The 22,195-nt window shown below is 37.5% G+C and overlaps 2 protein-coding genes across 5 annotated transcripts in view; one reads left to right on the plus strand and one right to left on the minus strand.

The window, feature by feature from the left end:
- Positions 1-96: 96 nt before the first annotated feature.
- On the plus strand, positions 97-21,675 carry gfm2 (GTP dependent ribosome recycling factor mitochondrial 2). 4 transcript variants are annotated; one of them, XM_028462473.1, is made up of 21 exons: positions 98-335; positions 414-495; positions 2,774-2,819; positions 2,895-2,992; positions 3,075-3,200; positions 4,771-4,859; positions 4,949-5,037; positions 5,182-5,242; positions 7,041-7,226; positions 7,810-7,890; positions 7,976-8,124; positions 9,113-9,253; positions 9,323-9,422; positions 10,470-10,656; positions 10,723-10,799; positions 11,790-11,928; positions 12,792-12,977; positions 13,885-14,000; positions 15,197-15,382; positions 16,251-16,398; positions 21,387-21,675. In XM_028462473.1, exons 1-20 carry the CDS (start codon positions 297-299, stop codon positions 16,377-16,379), a joined length of 2,307 nt encoding a protein of 768 aa, XP_028318274.1. In that variant the 5' UTR covers positions 98-296; the 3' UTR covers positions 16,380-16,398; positions 21,387-21,675. The 4 variants fall into 4 exon arrangements, with proteins under 4 accessions (XP_028318276.1, XP_028318274.1, XP_028318273.1 ...); XM_028462472.1 differs by lacking the exon at positions 21,387-21,675 and adding an exon at positions 17,296-18,374; XM_028462475.1 differs by lacking the exons at positions 414-495; positions 21,387-21,675 and adding an exon at positions 17,296-18,376 and having other exon boundaries at positions 97-335.
- hexb (hexosaminidase B (beta polypeptide)) overlaps positions 16,430-22,195 on the minus strand; it is a 30,845-nt gene continuing 25,079 nt past the window's right edge. The window contains exons 4-13 of the mRNA XM_028462476.1: positions 21,449-21,495; positions 21,266-21,376; positions 20,961-21,195; positions 20,062-20,242; positions 19,913-19,999; positions 19,763-19,835; positions 18,751-18,925; positions 17,513-17,603; positions 16,752-16,856; positions 16,430-16,673 (exon numbers count right to left, since the gene is read on the minus strand). Coding sequence (XP_028318277.1) covers positions 16,610-16,673; positions 16,752-16,856; positions 17,513-17,603; positions 18,751-18,925; positions 19,763-19,835; positions 19,913-19,999; positions 20,062-20,242; positions 20,961-21,195; positions 21,266-21,376; positions 21,449-21,495 — 1,169 coding nt within the window. The 3' untranslated portion in view covers positions 16,430-16,609. The remainder of the gene's footprint in view (positions 16,674-16,751; positions 16,857-17,512; positions 17,604-18,750; positions 18,926-19,762; positions 19,836-19,912; positions 20,000-20,061; positions 20,243-20,960; positions 21,196-21,265; positions 21,377-21,448; positions 21,496-22,195) is intronic.

Genomic DNA, 22,195 nt, shown 5'->3' on the forward strand with positions numbered 1-22,195 from the left:
ATCAAATAATTACCGCTGAAAATGTTTTCCCCTTAATGACATTATTTAATGATTTATTTTTACGGTGGTTTATCGTTCAATGCGGAACCAAATGCGGCCACGTTCTGGTTTCCCGGGTTGTGTTTTTTGACCGTACTGTCAAATGTGACTTCCAAGAGCGTAGCAGGAGAATGGGAATATATATCAAACTAAATTACATCTAAATTACAAACTAAATTATTGAGTTACATTTTATTGTTGACCATGACAACAGTCGCGGTCTCGTGTCCGGTGTAACGTCCTGAAACTGAAGCTGGATGCGAGAGTTCCGCCTCCTGGAAAAGAAGATGGTTTGGGTATGATGTCATGTTGTAAGAATATTAATCATTTTTTAAAAACCATGTCGGTGGTAATTCATTATTTTTCGTGGACAGGGGAAGTATTTGTTTGTTGGCGGACTGCGGAACTGCAGAATAAAGTGTCCAGTAAAGAAGAGACATTACAGCTTCATTCCAGGTAGATGTTTAATATTAATAAAATTAACAAAATTATATATATTTTTTTCTTAATGAAATGAAAATCATAAATATATAATAGGAAATATGACCCAAAAAGCATATGTTTTGATGACAGTGGGCCTATAATGATCAAAAGTGGAATAAACCTAATATATGAACTAAAATTAATATATAACATTAATATTCATTTAGTATTAGAACTTTTCTGCTATTATTGTTTGTTGTTGTTTTTACCCTGTGCTCATCTTTGGTTTCCTTTATTTACAAAGGTCACCTTAAAAAGTGACATTTTACTAAGTGTGAATGTATTCATTCACCCCTGGCCAATAAAGTTGATTCTAAAGTTCTAAAGTTCTAAAAGAAGTTAGGATTACTTTTCATAAATATTGAATAAATATCAGTTGCCTTTAATACGCATGTTTCAAACTTGAGGCCCGGGGGCCAAATTCGGGTCGCGGGGTAAAGTAAAAATGAGTGAGAAAACAGGAATCATAATGTAAATGACCAAATAATTTAGCTGTGGATATCTTGGTAGGGTTGCTAAAAACGGGTGTAACAGTAAAATATCTGGCAGAATTCCACGGGAATTTTGACAATATTAAAAAATAAAAAATTTCGTGGGAATTATTTATTGAAATTAACCAGAAATATTGGCATCCATGCAAAATAATACACATTTCAACAGATTTATTTAGAAGTTGAACTTTACAATTATTCAAGTGGAGTTTCATTGAATTTGTCACAAATTCAATGAATCTTAACACTATTTTCAGGGGTTGGCAGTTTTCCCAACGCTTGTATAACATGATGGAAGTCATTTTTTTAATTCTTGAATTGTTGGAACAAACCTAGTTTTTCCAAAATCCTGCTCAATCCTCAAAATTTTTGACCAATTTTCCCCAAAGTTAAATAATATTGTCACTACCTCTCACCTATTGCAGTGCCTTTTATACTCTACATGCTTTTATATCGTTTATACATGGAAATGCTAGGTAGCGCTAATGTTGACTTATCCGTATTTGGCCCCTGAATTAAAATGAGTTTGACACCCCTGCTTTAATAAACGAATGTCAATGTAAATTATACATTTAAATAAAACGATCTCAGTGTCAAGTTTGTATGTGTTTGTAACACCACTGCCCAACTTGAAGGGCCAGAGAGGAAGACAGAGGACGCTGAGAACAACTCTGTGCTTGGTTGACAGTTTATTTGAACTGTTCCTTGGTTAAGCAGGTTTAAGCAGGTTGTTAAAGTTAGAATCAAAGCATAAACAATTTTCTCATGCTGGGATATTATATTTGCAATTAAATTAAAGAATCTAAATCTACCATCACTGTTATTTTTAGTTTACTTGATCCATTTTCCTGATTTAAAGTAAATGTTTTTGTAATATTAAACAGTATGCTCAAATTATACTCACCTAATAAAGCAATACACAACTAAAAATCAAACCTAAAATGTACTTATTTGTAAATAGTTACTATAAATCCTTAGTTTGAAATTTACTTGATCTTTGAAATATTAGATTTTCTCAAATTGCATTTGTTTATTTATTTATTTATTTAATGTATTTATTTATTTATTTATTTATTCATTGTTAGTTTATTAATTAAACTGTAGACACACATTTTACTAAGTGTTAAGTATTAATATCAATCACTTTATACCAACTATAATAATTTTCAACTTATGACATCACCTGGAACTTTTCTTTATCTTTAACTAAAGACTTACTTTTAATCATTTTTACTTTAGTTATTTAACCACATAGTCCTTTTATTAACTTAAACACTACTCAAATCAAATTATTCTAATAAGAAAGGATGACGTCTCACTGATTAGACCATCCCATCTGCTGCGCAGTTTAGTGCATTGCTCACGCACACCTGTCCAACACGCGCTGACCTGTCTGTCAAACAAATACCTTCCCTGAGCATTTTCTCCATAACGCACATTAACCAATGATTAACATACCGGTGGCGTCTCTGCTCCTCTCTCATACACTGCACTCTCGTGTCAGCTGGATGGCTCTGCTCGCGCTGCTCTGAGGTGACGTCCTCTGCTCATTACGCAGCGTCTCCAGCTGATCCAACCCGACCTGATGGTGCACCGCCCTTTTAAGGCCCTGCCCCACGCAACTAGACAGCCCAGCATAATAAAATTATTTACTTTATAAAAAAGATGAGAAGCAAAAGGCGGAAATAAGTAAATATTTTTAATTCTTTTTTGGATGGTTTGGACTTCACACTCAGTTTAACTCTGCTTTAACTTCACAGATGATGTCAAAACAATTCGGACTGTGGTCAACCCAGATATATCCAAGTAAGTTAGTGAAATCAAGAACTTAAAATCTAGATTGATTCAGGGACTGAATCTTTCTTTGGTGTTTACCTCCAGGATCCGAAACATCGGCATCATGGCTCACATCGACGCAGGAAAGACGACGACCACAGAGAGGATGCTGTATTACTCCGGCTACACGAGGGCGCTGGGAGGTGGGTTAGGAAGCAGTGGGACCCTTCAGGACATTAATGCAGCTGCTCGTTGGTGAACGGTGGTTGGTTTGGTGTGTTTTAGACGTGGACGACGGGGACACAGTCACAGACTTCATGGCTCAGGAACGGGAGCGTGGCATCACCATCCAGTCCGCCGCCGTCACCTTCGACTGGAGAAGTCACAGGATAAACCTCATCGACACTCCAGGTACAGGGTTCTCACCAGTCATTTTTCACAGCGTGGGGGAATCACGAGATCCTCCACAAATAAATACTCAGAGCAGAGGTGACAAAAGTACCTGTCTCCAGTACTCAAGTAAAAGTATAAATACTTGAATAAAAAATGACTCTGGTAAAAGTAAAAAAGTACATGCTACTAAATGTACTAAAGTAAAACAAACGTTCCTTCAATAATAAAACAGGGTTTTTAAACCAAAAAATTCCATATCTTTTATTTTGTAAAGAACTTGTAGAAAACTGATTCATGGAAATAAATTAAATTTGTTACCTTTAAACACTTGGAGAAGTTAGCACTCATATTAAATGAAAAATTGTAAATAAAATGTTTAAAAAAAATAAAATGCAAATGCTCAATTAAACCCAGAGCAGCTTTGAATTTAACATTTTTAAAAACTTGAAAATATTAACTGATGTGTAATTACAGAATCTCTCCTGGTCAGTTCTGGTCAAACTGCCTTAAACATTTACCATACCGAGGTCTCCTCTCAGAGGCTGGGTTATTGTTATTACTACCACTATCAGCAGCATATAAAACCCTTAGAGCACAGAACAGCTACAGAATCTTTGAATCCCAGACCAGTCTGCCTAAAAACCCAGATACCAGAAAAAAATGACTTCTCACCTCTGACTCAGAGACACTGTATAGTACGGTGGCTGAGAAGTGCAAAACACATTTACAAATGCCACAACAAATTTACAATTTAGAATTGTTTACATAATTAGCTAAAAAAATTTACAAATAGGAAAACACTTTTACAAATGTTGAAACATATTTTCAATGGCACAATGTAAGTGTTTCCATATTTGTTAATTTGTAAATGTGTTGTGGTTGTTAATGTGTTGTGTGTCAAATGGAAAAGTGGGAGATGGGATTATTTTCACAATAAAATACTCTGTGTTTAAGGAGGATCGTAATTCCATCCATTGATCAAGGTTACCCAGGCACCTTTCCATTGATACCACGATTGGCCCAATCTGAGCACTTTTAAAATCATATTTCAAATATAAATATTGCATTTATCCATGGCTGTATCACACACACACACACATATATATATATATATATATATATATATATATATATATATATATATATATATATATATATATAAAACGCATGAATTAGCGGGATCTTCTGAGTCCTTGCTGTGCAACAGATATGCAGCAAAACCGGAGGCGGTGGGGATTGAAGGGCAGCACCTGTTGTGCCATGAAATGGACTTTCTTCACATGAGCGCACACACTAACCCTGGATTTTCACTGGAAGTGAATCTGCTCCGTTACTGCAGTGCAATCTGCTGTCCTTCAATCCCCACCTCCATATGTGATTGTGATGAAATAATACCTAAACCATAATAACTCTTTGTTCTTTCCTGTGTTAACGCTCAGATTAGTCACATTTTTATTGCCCCGCTGTGATAAAAGTTGCCCTCCCATGTCGTAGGGGATCAACATCACAGCATAGGGGGCTCAACAGAGCTGGCGAGAACCCTGAGGTAGAAAAGAGTTAAACAGTTGTGCCTTTTTTGGGTTTGCAGGACACGTGGACTTCACCCTGGAGGTGGAGCGGGCACTCCGTGTCCTGGACGGCGCCGTCGCTGTGTTCGACGCTTCTGCTGGCGTGGAGGTTTGTTTAAATGAAATTAAATTCCTCTTTCTTCACTGTTGGTTTGGTGCTCGTCATCATCATCATCATCACCATCATCTCCCCTTCAGGCTCAGACTGTGACCGTGTGGAGACAAGCAGAGAAGCATCACATCCCCTGCATTTGCTTTTTAAACAAGATGGACAAGCCGACGGCAAAGTGAGAAATTCTTCTCCTTCTCCTTCTCCTCCTCCTCCTCCTCCTCCTCTTCCTCTTCCTCCTCCTTCTCCTCCAGCAGAAACATGTGGTTTTGTTTTAGTTTGGATGTAAAATGTTTCTGTGCTTCTGTGTTTTATTTCACAGCCTGAGTTTCTCCATTGAAAGCATCAGACATAAACTAAAGGCCAACCCAGTCCTTCTGCAGGTGAGCCTCTCATATCAAGCGTAGCTTTTATTATAATCTAGAATTATAAAATATACAAAATATAATTGTTCTACATGAGATGCTAATTATGTAGGACATTTTGCAGCGGCTTAGAATTAAATAAATGAATGAATGAATGAATGAATGAATGAGGAAAATTCATTAATTTACAAATAAAATTCAGAAGATTCATGAAATTAAAGATGTAATACAAATATTAACTATTAACAATACATCCCAGAATAGTTTTTTATGTTCGTCATTATTGAGCCACGTATGATGGATTAATTTAAGTCACTTACAATATCCAAGCAATAATTCACAGATATTAACACTTCCTGGATCTTTGGTGACAAAATGTGTTTGTTTTGCAACCAATTTTGATGTAATTTGTGGGATTTTGGGGAAAAAATGCAGCATTTTAGAAAAATTAAGTTCTTTTCAAATGTACAATATCAAGTCTAATACTGTATAAGTCTAGAAACATTGTGGAACTTCATTAAATTTTGAGGGACGAACAAATCTGAAATCAAATTTTATCGAGATTTTTAAAATAATTCATGTTTCAAAGCTTCCTGCCAGGATAATTATATCATCTAGAGCAGCCCCGCGACCCCCAAAATAAAGGTCCCAGAGAGCGGAGACCCCCACTGTAGCTGAAGGTGGTTGAACACAGACATGAACATTGAAGAACAGTGATGTGGAGACAGGACCATCTATAAGGGGAATAAAGGGGAGAGATTTTTGGGGTCCATCCATAAAGTCAGTAAAATGATGGTCCATTGTTCTATGAATCTGTGATAACCACATTTATTTATTCATCTGAATAATATCCACTGTTATCCAGGAACGTTTATTATTATTATAGTCATCTTAAAGATGGAAATCCTGGTTTTAATCAGAAATAAAATGGGTTAAAAGTGACCAAAAATGGTGGAAAAGGAGGTGAAAAAGTTTCAAATTAGAGTGAACAAAAATGGACAGAAAAAGTGGTTTTAATGGTCAAAGTGTCAATATTGGTTTAAAAGTAGCAGAAATGGGGGGAAGGGGGGTAATGCAATTTAAAAAGTAGGAACAATTAGTTTAAACTGGCAAATAATAGGCATGACAAGTCATGAATGTGGTTAATTTGGAAAAAAATAAGCATGAAATATGGTGAAAAGAGGTTAAAAGGGACAATAATGGGTCAACATGTGACATTTGGTGGAAAAAGTAGTGGAAAGGGTTTATAAGTGCTGAAAATGTAAAAATTGTGCAGAAATGGCCTTGAAATTTGATGACAAAGTGTCAGAAATGAGAGTAATGTAGTAAAAATGCATTAAAAGGAGCAAAAATACCTATGAAAATAGGTTAAAATATGGCAAGTTTGGTGTAGTTGCAGAAAAAGGGTTAAAAATAAGCAAAAATGGGCTCAAATTGTTAAAAAAATATTCCTAGTTTTTTGAAGGCATCTGGCGACCCCCTCCCAGTGTCTCGTGACCCCAAAGTTGAAAACTCCTGAGATAGGGTAAATTTTTTATAAATGTTCTAAAATCGAGATGTGCTGAGGAAATGTTTATTTTCAATGAATGTATCTGTAACACTCGTAAGCACACATCCACTCCCTCTGTTCACTCTGGAAATACAAGCATAAATGACTAAATGAAGAATGAGTGAATGAAACTAACTTTAGGTAAGAGAAATAATTCTAATAATGTGAGTAAAAGGGAAGTATGTAAAACCCTAAATATTTCATTCCTAAACATGACTTTATAAGGTTTACAGAAGGTAACTGGTTTCCATGGTTACTCTTTCAAAGATACCGGTCAGCAGCGGCAGGAGCTTCACAGGCGTGGTCGACCTGCTGACCAATCAGAAGCTGACGTGGGGGAGTAAATCTACGCGCGACGACGGACGAGCGTTTGAAAGCAAAGCGTTGGACGGCTCGGACGACGCGGATCTGCTGCACGCGGTCAGAGAGGGTCGGACGGCTCTGATTGAGCAGGTAAACGCTCACATTTTAACCCCCTTATTATCCTCAAATATCACTAACACATTTTACCCTTGGGGTCAATCTGACCCCGGGGATATTTGCCTCCAGGAAATGATTTTCAGAGAATTGTTGACCAAGTTGTGCTAAATGGATTGTACTCTTAAAATAAGGAAAAGTCATGAAATATGAAACAAAAAAGTCAAATATGTTTTTCAAATGATAAACATTAAATAGGGTCAAATTGACCCCAAGAATAATAGCCATAATAAGCTGCTGGCTGCTGCAAGGGAAGCGGCGCTTTATCCCTACTATTATCCCCTAATATTACTGATACATTCGACCCCTGGGGTCAATCTGACCCCAGGGATATTTGCCTCTAGAAGATAATTTTCAGAATATTGTTGACCAATTTTTTGCGTCAGGCACTTTGTTTATTTGTTGAGCACATAATGAAGCCATCAAATTAGAAAAAGTCATGAAAAATAAGGCAAAAAAAGTCAACTATTACTACTTTTTTTTTAACAAAAACTTTTAATGGGGTCGAATTGACCCCCAGGATAATAGGAGGTTAAACAACATGTTGTCTTAACTCCAGGTTGCTGATCTGGATGACGAGTTTGCAGATCTACTGCTCACAGACTTCAGTGATAACTTTGACGCTGTTCCCAGTATTAAAGTGAGTCAAACTTTTTGAATAAAGTTCTGTAAGTTACAAAATAAACGTGTGAATATAAAGGCGATTGTGCTGCGTTGGTGTCCAGCTGCAGGAGGCGGTGCGACGCGTCACTCTGGCCCGTAAAGGCGTCCCCGTGCTCTGCGGCAGCTCTCTGAGGAACAAAGGCGTCCAGCCGCTTCTAGACGCCATCACGGCCTTCCTGCCTTCGCCTCAGGAACGCCATCATCACCTGGTGTGAGTCCACACACTCCACACACATCATGGTGAAGAAAAGAGTGAGAAATAAGAAAAATTAAAAGCATACTTCAAATAACTCCAAAAACTCACAAAACAAAAATCAAAATGAAAAGAAAATACACAATTCAACCAAAAACAGATGACAAATGACAAAAAAATACACAAAATAAATGAGAAAAATACCTACAAAAATACAAAATGTTAAGAAAAATAGACAAAATGACAAAAAAAATTTAATGGAAACAAAATGATTCCATACATACATAACATACACAGGAAAAGACACAAAAGGACTCTTAAAAACTCAACAAAAATACATAAAATGATTCTAAGAACATAATGAATGACAAGCAAAATACACAAAATAAATCTGCTGACGCATATGATGACAGAAATACGTAAAGTGACTCCAAAAACAAGAACGACAGAAAAAACACACACCAAATAACTCAACAAAAAAACACTTGAAAACCAAAATGACAAGAAAGATACATAAAATGTACCCAGACATGCAAAATACACAAAAATGGCTCTAAAAATATACAATGCAACAAAAACAGAAACAAGAGAAAACGTTTGTTGATGTAATTTGCACTGTATAAATAAAGTTGAATTGAATTGAATTTACCCAAAATGACATTAATAACACAAAAAAGGAGAGCAAAAGAGAGGAAGAAAACAGTCACACAAAATGAGTAAAAGGAAGAAATACCGATACTTGTGTGCACACACAAACACTTGTGTGTGCACACACACAAGCACTTGTGCGCGCACACAAACACAAAGCTCTGCAGGTGAAGCAAATGACTGCGTCACGGTCAGTGACATAAATCGTGCGATGCAACGAATCGATAATGGAATTTGTTGCCAACGCTTTTAATAGTTGATTTTTATTGATTTCTTGTTGCAGCTGTAGATAATGATCTCCATCCCACTGATTACTGATAGTTTCCTCATAGATTTGGTCGTGTGTGATGGTCCACAGGCGCTGCTACAAAGAGGATTTGTGTGCGCTGGCGTTTAAGGTGGTCCATGATAAGCAGCGAGGGCCCCTGGTGTTCCTGAGGATCTACTCTGGGACGCTGAAGCCTCAGAGCTCCATCCTGAACCTGAGCAGGAACAACACGTGAGACCTGAACACCTGAGAAGGTGAGTGTGGAGTCCATGTGTGACTGATGATGTTTCACGTCTGCAGGGAGAGGATCAGCAGGCTGATGGTTCCGTTTGCAGACCAGTACGTAGAAACGTCCTCCCTCAGCGCAGGAAACATCGCTCTGACTGTTGGACTGAAACAGGTAGAAAAACTGAGCCTCTAATTTAGCTCTTTGTTTTCTTATTATTATTCCTAGTCTTATTTTATTTTGTCATCTTATTGTTATTTTTATTGCTCCTCCATCTTCTCATTCTTCTTTTCATTCTTGCTCCTCTACTTCAGGGGTTCTCAACTGGTCTCACCCAGGGACCCACTTTTTGCCACGGTCATTAAATCGTGACCCACCTTTTTTTTTTTTGTAGAATTCAACCAACCAAATTTAGGTTTTCAAAAATAGCTGTTGAAAATACATACATATACATATATACTCTTAAAAAATGAAATAAAAAAATAAATCTATATATTTTCCTGCGCAACATGCATTTCACAGCATGCCTATCAAAAGAAAAGTTTCTTTCAAAATAAAAGACAAGTCCAGTATGAGAGACATTGAGTATTTATTTATTTATTTATTTTTGACCAGCTGTCTGTGACCCACTTTTGGGTCCCGACCCACCAGTTGAGAATCCCGGCTCTACTTTTTGCACTTCTCGTTCTTCTAATTGTTCTTGTTCTTGTTCTTCGTGTTGTTCTTCTTTTTCATATTTTTCTCCTTCGTATTCTGCTTCATATTCATATTTTTCTTCGTGTTCTTTTTCAAATTCTCTTCTTTGTATTTTTCTTCTTCTTATAACGTTATTGTTGTTATTATTTTTATTATTATTATTCATAAAGCAGTCAGAATAGATTAACAGTAGTGTACTGTTCAAAGTGGTGTTTGAGCCCCCTCTAGTGGTCAGTGACGTAATATGTTACCTCATCACATTTGAAATCACTGGCTGTAAAAAGTGTATTTGTCTATTTATTTATTTTATTTTATTATTTATTCCACACATACAGTACATACATTATAAACACATTTTATCAGCGTTTCTTTCTCTTTTAGCTGCTACGTTTCCCAGGAATAAACTCAGACCTGGTTGAAATAGTTCTTAAATGATTATTTTTTCCTTTTAATGTATTTCTGTTGTTTTTCTCCTGCTTGTTCTAAGCTATCGTTATGATTTGATTCTTTCTGCTCTGATGTCAGACCGTCACAGGCGACACGATAGTTTCCTCCAAAGCTTCTGCGGCAGCCGCTGCTCGGAGGGCGCACGGAGACGACGATGGCGGCGGCGTCAAAGGAAAGAACGCCGACGTCGTCCTTTCAGGAGTCGAGGTCCCTGATCCCGTCTTCTTCTGCACCATTGAGCCTCCCACGATGGCCAAACAGGCCGGTGAGTCACTGTTAACGGTAGCTCCATGTTCTCCTGAACACTCACTGATGTGTTTGTTCCTCACAGATCTGGAGAACGCACTGAAATGCCTGCAGAGAGAAGACCCCAGTCTTAAAGTACGAGCTGATCCCGACTCGGGTCAGGTAAGGCTTTGATGATATCAGCAGCTACGACTGAATGTGAGACAGAATTTGAATTTTATTTTGGTAGTCTTCAGAAAAACAAACACTCAATTAGTTAAACAAATTAGTAGGTTGAAGCAAAAGCTTATACGTACACACCTACCACATCACAATCTAACAAAACAAGGCTCTCTAGAATAGATGATATTTAAAAAACGAATAATAATTAGGAAACTAATGTTACCATTAGTGTAAACTGGCAAATAATGGGCATAACAAATCGTGCACAAGGTTAAATTGGCAAAAATAATCATGAAATATTGTGAAAAGAGATTAAAAGTGACAATAATGGGTCAACATACTTAACATTAGGTGGAAAAGTGACGGAAATATTTATAAGTTGTGGAAATGTCTTGAAAGTGGAAAAAATGTGAAAATGTATTAAAATTTGATGGTGAAGTTTCAGAAATGGGAGGAATGTAGCAAAAATGCATTAAAAGGAGCAAAAATACAGCAAGAAAAAGTGATTAAAATAGGTAAAATATGTCAGGTTTGGTGTAGTTGCAGAAAAATGGGTAAAAATAAGCAAAAATGAGCTCAAATTGTTAAAAAACATTCCTAGTTTCCTGAAGGCATCTGGCGACCCCCTCTTCCAGTGTCTCGTGACCCCAAATTGGGTCCTGATCCCAAGGTTGAGAACCCCTGCTCTAGATAAAATCACAAAAAAGAAAAATTATGAAACAAATATCACCATTTTTACAATACGCATTCATTACATATTCGACACAAAGTTTTATACAGTTTATATATGCACATGCATGTACATGACATATACATACTGTAATATTAATAATATACTATTTAATATTTATTATTTACTACACAAATTTCATCATTACATTTCAGATATAAAATACCATTATATACAGTACATATTATATATTATTGCTGTCCGAGGTAAAAATGTTGTTATATCTGATTTAAAAAGAATAATCATGTGCTGGTCCTCAGACCATCCTGTGTGGGATGGGAGAGCTCCACATCGAGATCATCCACGACCGCATCAGGAGGGAGTACAACATCGACACACACCTGGGACCTCTGCAGGTGGCCTACAGAGAGACCATCCTCCAGCACGGCTCTGCCACAGGTACGCAGTGCACCTATTCAATCAACAAAAGAATTCATGGGAAGATGGAACTTTATTTTCATGTTCAGACAAAATGAAACAAACATCAATTATTAGAATCAGTATTTCTTAATTATTACTTTTCACAAGATAAAGACACAGGCTGTGTTATAAATGTCGTACTAACACTACTACAAAGTTAGTGTGTAGTGCGTTTACATTAGATAGTATGAATAGATTGAGTACGTGAGAAATATGCACGGTGGGCACACTAGTCATATTCAACCGTCCCATGATGCATTGGGAGTGGAATGTAAATAGGACCAGGGACCGGCTTCAAGCTAAAAATCAAACATCCCCTTTTCAAAATAAAAGCATCTCTTCTTGTCTTCCATTAGTTTTTGAAACTTTTGTAGATAGGGCTCTTATTTTGAAGTCAACAGGATGTTTTGTCAGTAGCACAATGGTGGGTCTCTGAAAATCTCCGAAATGTGTTTACGTGAGTTTTATGGATCAAATGAGCGCATGTTATTTAGCCTCAGTGTGATTCAGGTTTTTAATGTTGTAGGTTCCAAATACATCTTGGGAAACTTGGAAGTATACTTCAGTGGGAACGCTCATCATACTTATAATATACAGTAGATAGTATGTACTCATTGAGTTTGTAGTGGATTGTATGCTCAAAAAATGATGTAAAAGGTTGAAATTTGCCTGTCGAATGTGTTGACAATATCAGAAGAGTGATCTTGGTTCTTAGGAGGAAATATGCATATTCTCTTCACTTATTACATTTATCTTTTTATAACTGGATTCAACCATTGTTTCATTTATGGGAATTAATGTATAAATGCAGGGGAAATAAGACATTTGATTGATGAAACTAGACACTCTGGACCGGAGCATTGGAGAGCGGAGGCACGTGGTGACGGTGGAGCTGACCGTCACACCTTTGGATTCTCAATCTGAGGTCGCTTCATGTGAACTAACCCTCGCTGACGACCTGGAGGATAAACTGTCAGCAGACGTCAGGGCAGCCGTGCACAACGGAGTCCACAGTTCATATCTACAAGGTCAACACACACACACACACTTTTAATTTATTCATCTAAGCCAGTGGTTCTCAACCTGTGACCTCCAAAATAAAGGTACCAGAGAGCGGGGACCCCCATTGTAGGACTGAAGAATAGTCATGTGGAGACAGGACCATCTATAAGGGGGAATAAAGGGGAGAGATTTTTGGGGTCCATCCATAAAGTCAGTAAAATGATGGTCCATTGTTCTATGAATCTGTGATAAACACATTTATTTATTCATCTGAATAATATCCACTGTTATCCAGGAACGTTTAGTATTATTATAGTCATCTTAAAGATGGAAATACTTGTTTTAATCACAAATAAAATGGGTTCAAAGTGACCAAAAATGCTGGAGAAGGTGGTGCAATACGATTTTCTAAAAGTTAGAAATTAGAGTGGGCAAAAATGGACAGAAAAAGTGGTAAAAAGGGTTCAAAGTGTCAATATTGGCTTCAAATTTGCAAAAAAGGATGAACAAATCATTTAAACTAGCAAATAAATAGGCATTACAAATCGTGAATGTGGTTAAATTGGCAAAAAAATAAATAAATAATAAAATCTGGTATTAAAAAAAAAAAGGTTAAAAGTGCCAATAATGGGTCAACATATGTGACATTAAGTGGAAAAGTGGTGGAAAGGGTTAATAAGGGCTGAACATGTCTTCAAAGGCATTGAAATGTGATGTAGAAGTGTCAGTAATGTAGCAAAAAATTATTAAAAGGAGCAAAAATATGGCGATAAAAATAGGTTAAAAAATGGCAAGTTTGTTGTAGTTGGAGAAAAGGCATCTGACAACCCCCTACCAGTGTCTCACGACCACATGGTTGAGAACCTCTGGTCTAAACTAGCTGTTGTTTGACTTTTGTCAATAATCAAATCCAAACTACCCGTCCTCCTTCAGGTCCTCTGTTGGGTTACCCCGTTCAGGGCGTCTCCACCTTCATCCACAGCGTTGTTACTGAATCAGGAACCTCGTCTGCGATGGTGTCGGCCTGCGTGTCCCGCTGCATGCAGAAGGTGAACGTCTCACATCAGAGTTTGACTAAATTAAAAATTTAAAAAATAACAATAAAGTGTAAAAAAAAAAAAAAAATGCAACTTTTTTTGTAAAAAGAAATTCAAGTTTTGACTATTTTTCTTTAAATCTCATAAAAATAACATACTTGATAACACATATTTTTGAATACAAGAAAAAAATAATTTCTATTTCCAGCAAGTTCATTTTATCTTCTTTTTTAAATAATAGGTTAAAGTTTCATTTATTCAGGCAATTTACTTTGATCTCCTGACATGTTTTCAATTCAGATCGCTTTGATGTGTCACGATAGTTCTTTTTGGGCGTGGCCAGTGTGACCTTTTTTTTGTAAAAAAATAAATATTATGACTATTCTTCTTCAAATATCACATATTGTAGAACAGTAATAAAGAGCCTTATTACTGTTCGAAAATATATCTATAATTTATTGATTTATTAAAAATAATTTATATTTTGAATTCCAGCAACTTCATATTGTCTAATTTTTTAATAATACGTTAGGGTTTTATTCATTCAGGCAATTTACTTTAATCTCATGACATGTTTCAACTGTCAGTGTTCCTCAGAGGCATCTGCTGATTGGTCCTGATTAGTTATTTTTGGGCGTGTCCAGTGTGACTTTTTTTGTAAAAAAAAAATACAAATTGTGACTATTCTTCAAATTTCTAACCCTAACCCATAAAAGTAACATAAATTAGCAACCAAATATTTTCAAATATTAATAAAGCTCTTTATTTAAAAGAAAAATAAAAAAACATTTTCCTTTTTTAATAATGTATTAAAGTTTGTTTTATTTAGGCAACTTTTTTCAGGAAATTCACTTTGATCTGTTGACATCTTTCGACTGCCACTCTTCCTCAGAGGCGTCTGCGAGTTATTTTTGGGTGTGGTCAACTGGAGAGTTCTTTCAGACTGGCCACGCCCCCTCTGGAGAAGAAAGTAAATAATTCAAAGAACCCAGAAAGAAATCACATGAAAGTGATCAGCAGATGCTGCTGAGGAAGACTGATGGTCGACAGTCGAAACCTGTCAGGAGATCAAAGGAAATTTCCTGAAAAAAAGTGTTCTGAGTAAATGAAACCTTAAAGTATCATTTCTATTTTTCATGCTCAAGGTTTTTTTTTCCCGCGCCCCCCAGTTTGAGAACCATTGATGTAACTGCAGTATGTGTTTTCAGGCCCTGAGGACGGCTGGAGGGAAGCTCCTGGAGCCCGTCATGTCCCTGGAGGTGACGGTGGGTGAGGAAGACCTGGGCTCCGTGTTGGGGGACCTTGCTCAGAGACGAGGGACGGTCCAGGACATCCAGAGTCGCCATGACGACGACAAGGTGCTGGTGGCAACAGTGCCTCTGGCTGAGATGAAGGTGAGGACGTTTCACTCTCACACAGGCTTTAGGGACAATGAGGTGGAGTGAATAGTTTCTAATGTCCACTTTGGAAGTTATGTTTAAAAATACATCAACATTTTATGTGGAGTACCCCAGGGTTCTCTTCTGGGACCTAAACTTTTATAATATATATTAATGATAATTTTTTTGTTGTTCAAGAGATGATTCAAAAACTTCATCTGGAAATGAAACGCTTCTACTTAAATATTGTTATTAATTTTAAATGTAACTAAGTTTATGGAAACAAAATTTAAAAAAAAGGAAGCGTCATTATCTATAGGTAATACTGAGATTAGTGAGAGTGACTGAGTTTAGAATTATTTTGTACGATACGATAAGATGTCATGGAAAGCTCATATATGTAAAAAGTAAGGAGTCTAAAAGCATATTTACTTATTTTGAACAAAGATAATTGTTTTTTCTTGAAATATTTCACTTACTGTGTTAAAGTGTGGGGTAACACATATACTAGTAATATTTTACCATGGATTTTAGAGATCATAAGAACTCCTTATTTATCAAATCTGGTTTATTAAACTTTTAAGTTGCAAACATTAGTTTTTATGTTTAAGGCTAAAAGCAGAATTTAAGTGCATCTCTGTTGTTATTTTGTGTGTTTCATCTAGTAGACCCTAGGTTCCCAAATTGTCATAAGGGGTACGTGAATGAAAAACATTGGAAACTAGAATGTGAATAGAGCAGTTAATGTTAATGCTATTGCTGGGGGCAGAATATAATAATTACATTTTTCTTACTGCTCCTTTCCATTATTGTTGATATTGTTTGGTGTACATGTTGTTTTGCATTTTTATGAAAGTAATAAATGAATGTGTTGTTCCTGTAGGGATATTCCACCGTCCTGCGGACACTGACGTCGGGCACTGCCACCTTCTCCCTGGAGCTGGACACGTACCAGGCCATGAGTCCTCAGGAGCAGAGCGTCCTCCTCAAGAAGATGTCGGGTGTGCTGTGACACATCTAGGATTACACAGGTGTGCACTTTAATCAATAAAAACAAACAGCTTCTAAAATAGAATCTTTTTTATTGACAATCATGAAGGTCATAAAAAAAACAGAGCGCAATTTAAAAAAAAAAACCCCATATCCATCATTGATTGGTTTTAAAGGCAGGTCAGCATTTGTTCACTTTGATTAGTGTTAAATTTCCCTTTTTCCCTTTTTTAGAGCAGCTCATGTGACGAGTCAAATCCCTTTATATTCTTTAGGACAGTAGCTGGTATACAGTGGCTCAGCAGGAATCCCACGCCTAGGACGGAAACACAAAGATTAGAATATAAACAGATGACCGACAGCACCCATGGGTGCAGAGGTAGTGGCTACTCACTCCACCATACGACAGCGATGTGCAGACAGTCTGCTGTACGCATCGTTGATGTTGGTCACGTCTTTAGCGCTCCACAGACGCTCGGCCACCGCACTGGCACGAGGCCTGAAAACACATTATTACGTTAACGTCCAGAACAGGGGTTCTCAACCTTGGGAAGGGGTCACCAGCTGCCTTCAAGAAACTAAGAATATTTTAACCTATTTTCATCACTTTTTTACCCATAGTTTTGCTACATTATTCTTATTTCAAACACTTATAAACCTTTTCCACCTAATGTTGCATATGTTGACCCATTATTGTCACTTTAAACCTCTTCACTAGATTTTATGCTTATTTTCCATCGATTTGTCATGTCCATTATTTGCCAGTTTAAAGTAATTGTTACTTCTTTTTAAATTAATTATCCACCATTTCTTTGACTTTTAAGCCAATATTGACACTTTGATCTATTTTTACCGTTGGTTAGGTCATTTTTTACCCTCTTTCACCATATTTCATGTGTTTGGAAATTGTGTAATAATTTGAGGTTTTTCTCCAACAGCCATTGTGCGACGTATCCCTATTCAAGCCAAAAGTGACGGATATCAGTCCCTGCAGGATCTACACTTAAGTTTTTGTTTTGTGACCAATTTTTATGTAGAAAATTTTGAGAAAAATCTCACTTGGGGTCAAATTGTGACTTTTCTTCTTCAAAACTCATAAAAATAAGATTAACTGTGCAATCACATATTTTTCAACTTTGGTTCCCGTGTTCTTACCAGAGTCTGGGTGTGAGGTTTGTGGCGTCCACATGCTCCCCCCACATACAGGCCTCTCCACCAATCACAAGCTTCTTCTGAGCATCAGTTCCTGGTTGAGGAAAAACATTTCAATCAATGAAATAAAAGGTCTTTAAGACATTAAAAATCCAACAAAATGATCAGTTTTGTTTGTTCAGCAGGCTTTTACGTTTCCACACAGATGTGACGAGGCCATAACCCCCCACACCTGATGTAAATCAGTCATGCAGACACAAACCCTTAAAGTCCTGTGGGTCTGGTTTGTAAAAGCTGATCCAGTCCTGGCCGTAGCTGATATAGTTCAGGTACCAGGGTGTGGAACCCTGCAGCCGTTACATTGGCCATCTCCGACTGGTATTGCTGCTGGTTTCCTTTCCAAACGTGGATTAGTGTGTCTGGTTTCAGCTACAGAGCACACACACACAACAACGTGTGGCTGAGGAACACACTGACACTACATCAAGGCATCCACAGTGTGTGCCCCAGCAGATACACTATTATTATACAGTAGAGAGGGGCAACTTTAGCTACAGCGGGGGCCACGAAAATGTGTCATTATTTTGTGTTTTTGTTTTGTGTAATTTTTTACTCATCTTGTGTGTTTGTTATAATTTTGTATGTATTTGTTGTGACCCTATGTATTTTTGTTGTCATTTTATGTATTTTCTCTTTCCATTTAATGCTCCTTTGGGAGCCGTTTACAGCTAATCTGAGGGCCGTATATGGTCCCCAGGCCACCGGTTGACAATGTCTGTTTAACATGATCAGACACCAGATCGAAAAATAAATCCTTGTCCAGTGATTAAACAGGTTAATGTGATCACTTAAAGATTCATGGAAGCCCATAAATACATAGAGTAGGTTTAGGCTCCAACTTTCCATTTAAAAATGTTATATCATTGCAATTTGTACTTGATTTTTAAAATATTACTAAAAATCACAATAATAACAATATTGCCCTTTTTCCATGTCATAAAGGGAATTCAGTTTTCACAGAAAATCGAAGCCCATAGTTTCACGGAAATAATGCCGGTCTTAAACAACAATGCAAAGATGGCATTTTTATAAATCATCTAATCACCAAAAACTTCTAAAAGTTGGTGGCTCTACATACGTTTGGCTCATCTGCTTGTAGCCAGAAATATCGTCCTCTGTCACAACTGTGCAGTTTCGCAGCCTGCTGAAGATTTAAATCTTGGTTTTAATTAAAAACCAACCGTTGAAGTTGAGTGGCTCAACCTTGTAGTAGTTGGTCCAGTCCTGGCCGTAGCTAATATAATTTAGGTACCACGGAGCGGAGATGATCGTGGTGTAACCCGCTGCCGTCACATGGGCCATCTCCACATCCATGCCTTTGCTCTCCCACACGTGCACTACTGTGTCTGGCTTTAGCTGCAATAATTACAAGTCAAGATGCTGAGCTTTGTTAAAGAGATTTTTTCTGTTTTCACAAATGTGGCCTAAAATCATTTATTTTTATTGGAGTGAAGTTTTCAGCTTGACTTTTAGATCATTTAGCAACTTTAAATCCGTGTCCACAGGGGGCAACGGTTCCAACTCTGCGGTTTCGTAGTAGACAATGAAGCAGAGAAGATGAGCTCTCTTTACTTTCACTTAAACAATGAGCTGACATGCTCTGGTGGCTGAAGTTAGTGAGTAAATCACTGACTGTTGAAGGACTTCTAGCCTAACGGTTTCAGTGTTTCTAACAGTCTTTGATTTCTGCCCCCCCCCCCTGCAGTCACACATTTTTACCTGTGTTTATCCTCTTTCTGTAAACAAAACAGGTTTACATCCACATCTTTAACTTTTTTTTTTTTTTTTTTAGAGCAACCAAAAGCAGCACAAGTTGTTATTTTGACTGAAAAAAGCCTCTAAATGATCTAAAAATCAGGCTGAATGTTTCACTCCAATAGAAAAAACAATGGGATGTTTACAGGCAGTGGGGCCGTGTGACATCATCAGTCACATGATTTCAAGATGGAGGAACAAAACTGTTAAAAAAAAAATGCATATGCTGCAAAATAACATGTTTTGTTTGACATAGATCTTATAATAAATTAATTTAAAAGGTTTTGGTTAAACTTGTAAAAACAGTGAAGAGTCCCTTTAAAAGTGGAATCGGTCGTTATTTCTAAAGGAGAAACATCAGATTTTGGAGCTTTTTTTCATTCTGTGATAATAATTAGGATTTCCCACGAGTCCAATGAGCTTCTTATGGCTTCACACCTTCACACCGTTGTCGAAAACCTCCTGCCAGATCATGTAGCCCTTCTTGGTGGTGTTGATGATGTCCAACAGTCTGTAAGAGCACAGAAACCAACTCAGCAAACCTGTACGTATGAGTTCAACCTACACCTGCTTTTTTTTTTTTCTTACCTTTGGATGTAAAAGGACTCCAGTTTGCTAAAGTCCTTACCGAAGCCCTGCTGCTCCATGAACTTCTGAATGTCCGGGTTGGACTTCCTACGGAATCAAAGCAGCTCAGACACTGCACAGATGTTTCCTGATGTTCGTTATTTGCTCACCAGCAGCTGAAGTCCACCTCGTCTCCTCCCAGGTGGACGTAGGCATCGGGAAACACACTGCTGATCTCTTTGAAGAACTGACTCATGAAGTCGTAGGTGGTGTTGACGATGGGGTTGACGGGCCCGAAGGTGCCGGACGGTTTGGTGCCAGAGTAGCACGGCGTCAGCAGGTTTGTCTGACCTAAATGAAGACGAAACAAATAAAAAACATCCTTGATATGTAGTTACAGAACTCTCCACTGGTCAGTCCCTCCTATCTCCTTTCCTATCCACTTTTCCTTAACACCCAGAAGTGTTTAGGTGGCAGCAATGATAAGGAGAGTAAAAGATAATCTGTGACGACAGGGGACAGCAGTTCGAACTCTGTAGTTTGGTAGTAGACAATGAAGCAGAGAAGAGCAGCTCTCCTAAGTGACTTTTACTCTCTCCCTTAAACAGTGCCTTAAGTTAGCATGTAAATCACTGACTGTTGAAGGACTCCCACCAAATAGGACTTCAGTTCTCAGGGTTTGTGTGTTTTCAACTGTTCATGATCACTCTTCAACCACCAGAGCGTGTCAGCTCACTGTTTAAGGGAGAGAGTAAAGGTCACTTACGAGAGCTCTTCTTCTCTGCTTTGTTGTCTACTACGAAACCTGCAGTCACAGATTTTTTTCAGGGTCACAACTGTTTTTATTTCTTTTTTCTGTAAACAAAAGAGTTTAATCGTCATCTTTAACTTTTCCTGTTTTTTTTAGAGCAACCAAAAGAAGGCTTAATGCTTTGTTTACTTCTAAATCCCAGACCAGTCTGTTCCCCAAAACCCCCGGGTCAGCATCTGACCAGCAACCTTAATGCTGGACTCTAATTGACATCTAATTCATCACAATCCCAATTTGTAAAAACACCCCGAGCTGAACCTTTTCCCCAGGACTGCGTGTGGCCCGGGGTGTCGAACTCGGGAACCACCCGAATGCCTCTCAAACGAGCAAACTCGATGACCATCTTGACGTCGGCGGGCGTGTACACGTGCGTGTAGGGGTGGTACGCGCCCTGCTGGCTCAGCTGAGGGAATGTTCGGCTCACGTAAGGGAACGACTGATCGTCCACGATGTGCCAGTGGAACACGTTGAACTTGTTCATCGCCATGGTTTCCTAGAAAAATACCATCACAATATTTAAAATACAGAAAGGAATAATGTGAGTTATAAAATCTTTCCAGTACCAGATTAGCCAGGATGACTTTAATGTTGAGGAAATGGCGGGAGGTGTCCAGTAAAATCCCTCTGTGTGCAAATCTGGGGAAATCGCTGATTTTTGTGATGTTGATGCTTTTCTGAAAACAGATTAAACAAGATCCAGTGAAAACCATCACCTGCACGTTTGAAGAGAACCAGCTTTAACTCACGGCTCCGTACTCGTCTTCAAACACCAACTGGCTGAATGTTTCCAAACCTGCCGATCACAAGGACAACATGCTTTGACTTCTAATGTAAAGAGATGAACATTTAGTTACATTTAGGGTTTTTGCAGCAGATTAACAGAAAAGTAGAAGGAAGAGTTAATTAAAGTACCAGGAACGGAAACCAGGTTTGTAAGGAATGTAATTGTTTTAATGTTAGAAGTATTTATTTTTTAGGAGGGGGGTGCAGAATATTATTTTAGAAATGTTTCTGCAAATATTTTAATTACTTGGTTAATAAAAAAAAATACCTCAGTTTTTTTGCTGTAACAGTGTTTGTCAGTTTATTCAAGAACACACACAAGATAGTAAATCACTAAAAACCTTTGAAATTATGACAAACACAATAAAGAATGTTAAACGCCTCATAATGGAGGTAAGGGCATTAAAATCTAAAAATTAAAATAAGTTGAGTTATGACCATCATACAGAAAACAAAAATCATCAAAAGTAAGGCTATAGCAAGGCTTTTTTTTCAAAATTTTTGGAAAAAAAAAATTGAGTTAGGACTTTCATTAGACCCTAAAAACTACTGCAAATATAATGCACATACTTAAACAGGGCAAAGAAAGCAGTAAGGCACAAAAAATGACAAAAAACAAAAATCACCCAAAATTAAAAGTAAGGCTATAGCAAGGCTTTTTTTTCAAAATTTTGAAAAAAAAAAAAATTGAGTTAGGACCATCATTAGAC

Source organism: Gouania willdenowi, chromosome 12, assembly GCF_900634775.1.
Source record: "Gouania willdenowi chromosome 12, fGouWil2.1, whole genome shotgun sequence".
NCBI lineage: Eukaryota > Metazoa > Chordata > Actinopteri > Blenniiformes > Gobiesocidae > Gouania > Gouania willdenowi.